The 10,298-nt window shown below is 31.8% G+C and overlaps 1 protein-coding gene across 1 annotated transcript; it reads left to right on the forward strand.

The window, feature by feature from the left end:
• LOC139501207 (uncharacterized) lies at positions 1-10,298 on the forward strand. The gene is made up of 4 exons (XM_071290200.1): positions 1-383; positions 6,145-6,213; positions 8,890-8,922; positions 9,426-10,298. Exons 1-4 carry the CDS (start codon positions 326-328, stop codon positions 9,671-9,673), a joined length of 408 nt encoding a protein of 135 aa, XP_071146301.1. The 5' UTR covers positions 1-325; the 3' UTR covers positions 9,674-10,298.

Here is a 10,298-nt window from a genome sequence, read left to right on the forward strand (position 1 = left end):
AGTGAACCTGAATTAGACGTAGTGTAGTTGGTCATGTAATGTAAAGTAAAAGACGAACAGAAATAGAACAAAATAATCTACGTTAAAAAATGTCCTTTTTTCGTAATTTAAAACATAAACTTTGAACCTGGAATAAGTTGTTAACGACCAATCAAATTGCCAAATCTGATTTCATTTGAACGGAAGATTAATCCGTATAGGCGTTCTTTCATTTGATTGAAGTTTATTTTATAACAAAGCGTGTACATATAAGGTTAGTTGTGGAGTACGATTTTGTATTGGTCAAACAAACAAAGGATCTTCGTTATTCTTACACATCGAGAAGATGATGAATACATTTAGAACTATTCTTTCAGTCGTCGTATTATGTGGATTATGTAGTTGTAAGTTGCTTTTGCTTTTTACTTTTAGTCTAATTTTTAATTCTGACAAATGAAAAATTCAAAATGCTTTTTGTCTTTAAAATCGTTGAAATACTTTGCAAAAATACAAATGGATTAAAGATGAGAAGTTGCAAAAGGGGACAAAAGATACCCACTTGACACTGACAGAGTTTCAAACGAAGGGTCAAGCCATTACCATGACGGCTAAAACCATTATTACCATGACATATAGGAGACAAATACAAAAACAAACACTTTATACAAAAAAACAAACTACTTAATATTTAAAGTTAACACATTACGTAGAACTTAAAGATTGAACAACACGTTCCTTTTCTCATAACTATTTACACCACTGGGTCGATGCCACTGCTGGTGGACGTTTTGTCCCCGAGGGTATCACCAGCCCAGTAGTCAGCATTTCGGTGTTGACATGAATATCAATAATGTGGTCATTTTTATAAATTTCCTGTTTACAAAACTTTGAATTTATCGAAAAACTAAGGATTTTCTTATCACAGGCATAGATTACCTTAGCCGTATTTGGCACAACGTTTTGGAATTGTGGATCCCCAATGCTCTTCAACTTTATTATTGTTTGGCTTTATAAATATTTTGATATGAGCGTCACTGGTGAGTCGAATGCAGACGAAATGCGCGTCTGGTGTATTAAATTATAATCCTTGTACATTTGATAACTATTCTCATGACTCAATTGCTTTTGATTTATAATTTCAATAACATTTGTTCAAAACAGGGTTTCCTGGCATAAGTTTGCGTAAAATGAAATGATCAGAATTCACGATTTGCATCACTTACCTCAGAGCTTCAAGAATCCAAATTCCTTGCCGTTTAAAACCAACACACTGAGATAAATTGAATTTATTTCCTGATGTTCAAGGAAATTTATGATTTTGTTCAGCATTCTTTCACTATACTAATAATAAACAATTGATAATATCTTCATCGAAATAACACTCACTTGGATTAAATCAATTTACAACATGTGGAGCAGGATCTGCTTACCCTTCCGGAGCACCTGAGATCACCCCTAGTTTTTGGTGGGGTTCGTGTTGTTTATTCTTTAGTTTTCTATGTTGTGTCGTGTGTACTATTGTTTTTCTGTTTGTCTTTTTCATTTTTAGCCATGGAGTTGTCAGTTTGTTTTAGATTTATGAGTTTGACTGTCCCTTTGGTATCTTTCGTCCCTCTTTTACAATAAAAGAGAGGTGAAATATACTACTAAGAGGAAAATTCAAACTCATGGGTCGAAAATAAACTGACAACGCAATGGCAAAACCAGAAAAAAAAACTAAAATGACAAACTACAATATATAAAACACAACATAGAAAACTAAAGATAGATCAAATAGATACAATATTAATCCCACGCCGAAAAAAACCATATTCAAGCTACCAATACATACATATATATTTAACAAAAATAAAACAGCTATGTTATAAACATTGAGGTTACAGTTACGAATATAACACATTGTTAAAATTATGACTAGTAAGAATACTAGTATGCAGATACATGTTTTTAATTTTTTTTATATAAATTTTGCCGGGTAATGAATTGCACACTGGTAGACAACTGAATAGTCCAGTCGATTTGTGCAGATTTTTGACAAAATTGCTCAGACTGTGGTAAAAGCATGAAATTTGGCATAGTAGTAGTATATGTCATGAACAACATTTTAAGCTATGGACCCAATCTGAAAGTCGAAATTGGCGGAAGAGGCGGCCATTTTAAAATGGCGGCCGTTTGATCTCAATAGATTAATAATCAAAAATCATGAAAATGATATTAGAGAAGATATTGACATGAAATCTGGTTAATAGAATAACAATGCTGAATCCAATTGTCTTGTAGAACAAAAGTTTTGGAAATATTACCTATATTGAATGGCGGCCATCTTGAAAATCTTTTTATTTTGAAGACAAAATATGTAGTCATTATTCGATATAATAAAGAAAAATGTATTGTGGAAGATATACAAATGTATTTGTTTGAGCTATATAAACAGGACAAAATGCGAGCCTATACCCCTCCCCGAGTTATTCTTCTGTTTTGTAGCGGGTACAAAAGCATTAACACGCGGACACGAAGAGGTTCATAAAATGACCTATTACTCTGAAAGCAATATTCGTGCAACCGCTTGTTCAAAATAGAATAACAGGAGAATTTTATTGTATACGTACAGATAAAGCAAGAAAATATTTGTATACCTGTCGTTTATAATCTGATAATAGTTGGCTGATTACTGGATAATTCGTTTTGTTGATATTGTTCATTTGAAACAACTTTTAAAAACCTTGATTGCAGACATAATGAATTTTATATCATACAAGTAATGTTATAAGAACATAAACTGCTCAAATGTTCTCAATTGACGTTAAAAATATCTAACAATAAATAAAATGTACATGTTTCAAACATAGAGTAGTACAACTTAATACTGCCTTTACACATTTGCATTTCCTTAGTAACCGTGTTCACTTTGACTTATAAGTTAAGCGCTTGCTGCAGGAAATTATTATATAGTCATATGGTATATTCATCACAGATGACAAGGACTGTCATCGGAGGACTTCATTATATTGTTTTTTTTTATTTTGAATGATGGCCATTTCGAAAACATGAATTTCAAATATATCATTATTCGCTAATCTTATTAATTCACTGTTTTCATTCATACTTGTTTTACTAATTTATATTGGATATTCACAAAGAGCATGCGCATGTTTACAAAATTAAGATATCAGTATCAAAATTTCTGTTACTTACACGTTTGCCTTAGTAACTTTTTAAAACAGAAATTTCGTATAAATTATATAATTTATGACCGAAAGTTTTTTTTTGGAAAAGATCAAAATTGTAGATTACAAAAACATTAAGACTAGATATCAGAAAAACATAATGGGCAATTAGACTGGAAGAAATGTGTGAAACGGCAAGAGAGGACATGTAAGGGTTTGCAATGCCAAGCAGATACAAACAGAACAGTCATAGACATTTGAGCTGGCAATCACTCTTTTGATGCAAGCATACGAAGATGTTGGGTCTTGAATTGGTTTTCCTTTCGCTCAATTCGAAACAGTTGAATGAGGGATATGGAACTGCAGAAGCACTCTAGAATCACAAGGCAAAATGGCACAAATCATGTCAAACAAATTTTCAGATCTCAAAATATTTCATCAGCAAAAGGGAAAACATACTTCTGATGTTGAAGATAAGTTCCCAATTGAAAGGAAACAATAATAAAAGTAACCAGACACTGTAAAGTGTAACCGGATCGAAAAGAACAATGCAATGTATTTTTTCTGTGGTGATGTATCTGAAGATCTTCATGATACATCGACATTTTTAAATCGACAAAAATAGGGCATGACTGTGCACTTGTACTACAAGACATATTCCCTTAGCCAAAATAAGAAATGTCAAATCACTAGTATCATGCTTGATGATTGATGAAACTTGACAATAGAGCAAATAGGCAGAATAAAAGACACAGAAAGAAAGCCAGGAATCTTTTATCCTTGGGTTTGTGTTTTCCTAAATAATAAAAATACGTTGATAACACACAATCTCCAAGCTTGCAGATCACGCTAAATTGTACAGTAAACGCCTGGAACATCTTGGAGTTATCAGTGAAGGAAGAACTGATGCAACGCAGTTAACAAAATTGGAATGTAGCTGCCATAGGATGTCTGTAGGCATACAAGCAAGATAAATTAGTGCTCTTGATTTTAAACAAAAGTAATCGTGAAGCTCTGAAACAGACCTAATAATAAAAGGGTAAAAATGAAGACATCACCATAGCCATAGCAGGCAAAATATATATGCTTGATACTAAGAATAACTTTACAGGGACACCCAATAACAGCTGTTGACACGAATCAGTTCAACAGACTTAAGTTTCCTTAGTAAGAATGATACAGGATGGCCAAATATCGAGATACAGTCCAGAAATATCGTTGAGAAGCAGACAAGACTTACCATTTCTCAGCTATAATAGTTCAATTGTGCAACTCGTCGTTGAAAGGATACAACTGCAACTTATCGGTTCTCAAATAGAGAGTAAGATGTCTCAAAGATTGTCGAACCGATTCATTTGGAAAGCCTACATTGAATGTCCCTGTAAACCTTTTTATAGTAACAAGAGGCCTTCATAATCACGACTAAAAGACATGGCCTGTTTCAGAACTTCCCCAACATATTCGTTGAGAATCCGGAGAAAGACGCAAACTTTCATGTGTGCTTGTATATCATCTATTGCAGCTAGTATTCAATTTTTCAGAAGTGTTGTATTAATCATTCCTTCCATGACAACTCATATTTTCTAAGAACGTTTACTGTACAATTTACCAATATCATTAATTTCAAATATTAAAACAATATCTGTTCCAGAGTGTGAGCCGTCACTGTTTTCTGTCAATTTGGCGAGCCCCATTCCATGCATAACAGATTCTTTACTTTTTTTCTGTGTCTCGAATTCTGTCTATTTGCCTTGTCGTGCAGATTGAACAAACATTTAGCATGATATCTGCTCCTGAAATATTAATCTCCAGCACTGAGTCTGGCTAAAAGAACAATGGTTAGTAGTTCAAGTGACAGTCACATACTCTATTGTCGATCATAACGTTTATTTTTCATATTTTTTCAAATAATTTTTATTAATTTTTGAACATGATTTCAAAATGGCCGCCCAGAGCCGCCATCTTTATTTTCTGAATTGGGTCCATAGCTATAAATGTTAGTTATGACCTCAACTAACACTCTATTAAATTTTATGCTTTTACCACAATCTGAGCAATTATTTCACAAATCGACTGGACTAGAAGTAAAAACTTTAAAATTTGTATAATTTTGTATTTGATTTAGGAACAAAACAATTAAAAAATTCCTTTAAAAATGCCCTGTACCAAGTCAGGAATATGGCCATTGTTATATTATAGTTCGTTTCTGTGTGTATTACATTATAACGTTGTGTCGTTTGTTTTCTTTTATTTTTGAGTGTAAATTCACATTGCGATAAGACGTGTCACGGTACTTGTCTATCCCAAATTCATGTATTTGGTTTTGATGTTATATATATATGTTATATTTGTTATTCTCGTGGGATTTTGTCTATGTGTGTTACATTTTAGTGTTATGTCGTTGTTCTCCTCTTATATTTAATGCGTTTCCCTCGGTTTTAGTTTGTTACCCCGATTTTGTTTTTTGTCCATGGATTTATGAGTTTTGAACAGCGGTATACTACTGTTGCCTTTATTTATCTGATTATGCAAGTCGAGGTTTGTATGATTGTTTACTAATTGTAGGCACCACTAGATTTATAGTATTCTCTAAGTTATGGCTCTAATAATTCCAGATTCATTAAATAGTTCAATATTCAAAAGATTGTATTCGAATATCATGTTCGTTTAAAATACTTGTAGCTGCCCTTTGTTTGCAATTTTAGTCGACTGTCAATTTAATGGTTGTCCCGTAATAAAGAAGATTAATCCAAATGTAGGAAAATATAAGTATTGGAAAATACAATTCTTGCAATAGGATTCAAGTATGTCTAGATTCTTTTCAGTAACGCTAATTAAGAACCATTTCACAGTGACTTTCTTTGATATGTTTATCATGAATTGAAGTTTAATATGTCATGTCACATGACATACAGTTTCTGCTTTGAACCTTTACACATTGCCTTTGTTCTTGCCATATGTATCACATTCCTTATCTTATTCATGTATTTTTTTTTAGTAGCCTTCCAACCTTCAAAAGATGTAAAAGGTGACAATGATAGTCTTGAAACATCACTTGACCCAAACGGTACGTATTAAAGCATTGTTTAAGATACGTTAAAATTTAATGCATTTTTGAACTTTGGGTTCTATTTCATTTGGTCTTTGGTGGAGTGTAGTATCATTGATACTTATACCACATATTTTTTTTTAAATGAACTGTAGAATTTAGCTGTGCTGATGCAGATTAATGTGTCCCTAGGGTTTTTTGATTGTGAGAGAGCTGTACTTCACATTCCTTTATATTGATATTCTGATTTTTTTTACTGTATTTTCTATTTCATTTGGTCTCAGGTTGAGAGTTGTATCATTGGAAATCATACCGAATTTTCTTTTTATATACAACATGATTATTAAAATGATAAATGAATCGACACGCTTATGAAAATGCCACACTTTTAAACTTAGTTTTGAACGTTTTACTAAGAATCACCAATAGTTTACTGATGATCAAATATCATTGATCCATTAAGAAGGTGTAAGTCAAGGTAAAAACAAACACTGAAGGAAACATATAAACTAAAACACAAAGAGCGAGATCGAGTGCGTGGACAGGTTATTTTTTTAAGGGTCTCTTGCTATCAGCCGCCATGCAAATTTCACTCTTTCAAAATGTCACAGTCTGAAATAAAACGGTCCTTTAAAATGATGATCAATTAAAGAACAAAAAGTACACAAAATAACGAACAATAAGAACCACTGGAGAAATGAACGAGTCACTCTATAATGCCAAGTCAAAGTAATAGAAACAATAATGATAACATAAAATTGTAACAAAGGATGTTGGTAGTAAAACTTCATGAAAAAAGAAAAAGGCTTAAAATTTGTTCATCATGTGATATAGAAGTTATTAGCTTATACCGGTTGTTATTTAGGTTAGCGGTGGCAATCTATGCGGTATCTGTATAGTATTTTGCGTACTGTTGTTGGTTTTTTCTGCAGTTTTTCTCTTTCCATTGTGTTGTTTATTTTTTAATTCGTATTTAAGTTTTTTGTCCGCTTTGGAACTTCTTCCACCCACTTTTATAGTTCTTGCAACTGGTCCTCCTTATTCATGAATCGATATTACACTGCACCGAATAAATATACAAATCAGTCCAAAGTGAACGATACTTTCATTAAGAATATCAAACATATGCACGAAAAGTTTTGAAAATTGCAAAGAATTACAATCATAATCGTGATTTACTTTTTCAAAGGTTATCAATGAGTTAATAACATTAAATCCAAAATTCGGAAAATATTTTCACCTTTTAAAAATGTAAAATGAATTATACTTTATAAAATTGCCATTTTAATAATCAATTTATGGACTTTTTTTCAAATGTGAAGCAATCTCCGATAAATTGAGGTTGATGAGCCAATTAAACTTTTATAAAAGTATTTTCGTGTTTTAGTCATTACAGTAATTGAATTGAACTTTTGATAACAACTTTTACATGGACACGATTGTAGTGCATGTTTTATTAGGTCAATTCCGACCTGCTTGAGTGTTATTAGTTGAGAAATCTGCTGTTCTGTCATAACCATGAATGTTACCCACCTTATTATGTATACTGACTGGTTTCCTTGTACTCTAATTTGAGCTGTTTAAAAAAAAAACTTGTCATGATCAATATTTTATACTATACAAGTATTGGACTAAACCTCAGGAATATCAGCAAATTGATTTATAACGATTGATAATATTTAGTGCAATAACCCTGTTATAACATAGTAAACAGTATTTGAGCAAAAATAATAGTATTTCGTCCAACTCCTGTAGTGCAATGTTGAATTTCAACATCTTGATTATCTTTCGTCTGACAAACATCGTTTTGATCGAAAGCCATATTTTCAACTCATCTGAAATGATTATATTTGTTAAAGAGGAAGGACGAAAGATACCAGAGGGACAGTCAAACTCATTGATCGAAAACAAACTGACAACGCCATGGCCAAAAATAAAAAGACAAACAGACAAATAATAGTACAGATGACACAACATAGAAAACTAAAGACTAAGCAACACGAACCCCACCAAAAACTGGGGGTGATCAGTATACAAGTACATATAAAGAGAGACTAGTTCAGCTATACAAGTAGTAAAAAAATAGCAGATACAAGCTTTTTTGTTCAAAACATTTTTTTGATTCACATGTGGTTTAAATTCCCTTTTAACAACCTGTTGTATAACAATAATACCCACAAAAACGAACTACAAGTAAATTTAAAAAGAGGACGTTCATTAAACAGAAAAAAAACCATTTATCCTGTATACCAACCAACAGAGCGAATGGAAAACAAGTATCATATACCTGACTTGGTATAGATATTTCTCGAGGAAAATGACGAGTTAAACCTGGTTTTATGACTGGGATGGCAGTTGTTTATAGTTCCGTTATATTGAAAAAATCATCTACTAATGAGAGAAATTCAGTGTTCTCTCATCACTTCTGTTGCTTTTCCAGGAACTTATTATGTATAAAAAGTAAAATCACAAAAAATACTGAACTCCGAGGAAAATTCAAAACGGAAAGTCCCTAATCAAATGTGAAAATCAAATGACAAAACACATCAAATGAAGGTACATTTTTCTTTTATTGTTTCCCTTTGCTTTACATATTAATTTGTTTGATATCTTTTTGTGTATTTAATCGTAAATTTGCAAATATGCAATTATATATCCAAGAATCAATGATACATATGCTGCTTTATGTTACAGAAATCCTACGACATTCAAGATCAAGAGCTGTAGGTATGTTTTTACATAGTATTTAGCTCATTCCTGTTATGGACAACATTTTTTTAAACAACTACTAAAATAGATTAATAATTATAGTTATCAAAAGTACCAGGATTATAATTTAGTACGCCAGGCGGGCATTTCGTCTACAGAAGACTCATCAGTGACGCTCATATCAAAATATTTATAAAGCCAAACAAGTACAAAGTTGAAGTGCATTAAGGATCCAAAATTCCGAAAAGTTGTGCCAAATACGGCTAAGGTAATCTATGCCTGGGATAAGAAAATCCTTAGTTTTACGAAAAATTCAAAGTTTTGTAAACAGGAAATTTATAAAAATGAACACATTATTGATATTCATGTCAACACCGAAGTGTTAACTACTAAACGAGCTTGTTTGATTATATATCTATTTAATTTAAACTAACTTTATGACTATCAATTGGTCTTGAACATACCTTTCCCTCATTTATCTTTTTGCAACTAAATTAAAATAACAATGTTATATTTTGTAGAGATAAAGGCAATTGACATGTCTAGAGCCATGTATATGAAAACATTACAATTTACCCGGGCAGCTTTAGATCGATATACCAGCGTGAAGGACATGGCGGATCACATTAAAGATGAACTTGATGACACTTATGACGGGCGATATCACTGCATTGTTGGAACATCATTTAGCTTTTCTATTACCTATGATCTGAAACACTATATCCATTTCAAAATGAATGGATATACCTTCTTGATTTTCAGACATTGATATGTGCCACAAAGAAGTAAGGCTGTAACACTATATAGGAAAAACTGCATATTTATTTATTTATGATTAATTTCAAATTATCACTTGTAATGATAAATATGCAAATAAATCTTGGTGTTAATGTAATTTTGTTAATGCATGTACGTATACTCTTTTCATTATTCCTTCCTTCTGTGAAATTGTGCTGAGATTTCAATTTTCTGATAGACCTTTAGGCCCATGCAATTCTTCTTTTGTGGGGCCGACTCATAAAAGTGTTGTGCACACTTTGTTTTTCAAGAACATATAGGAACAATACGAAACTCTATACTAAAATTTATTTCCATAATTTCATATTTAGATAAATAAAAATGTGTTTTGATTAAAATCCGAAACACAGTATATGTTTAAAAGGAATTTAGAATCAATTAATTTAAATTCATTCCTTCCACAAAAAACAAATGATTGGCTTTTTAGCATTTCTTTTTGTATATTTTGCGTTTAAATCACTCGACAAACTGAAATCACTGTTTCATGTATATTCTTAGAATTGATGGATCTGTCTATTTCTATTTCATATGTTGTCAAACACAAATACGTACTTTTGATTGATTACCACATCTTTAATAAAAGAAATATTCTTCGA

Source organism: Mytilus edulis, chromosome 13 (assembly GCF_963676685.1).
Source record: "Mytilus edulis chromosome 13, xbMytEdul2.2, whole genome shotgun sequence".
NCBI lineage: Eukaryota > Metazoa > Mollusca > Bivalvia > Mytilida > Mytilidae > Mytilus > Mytilus edulis.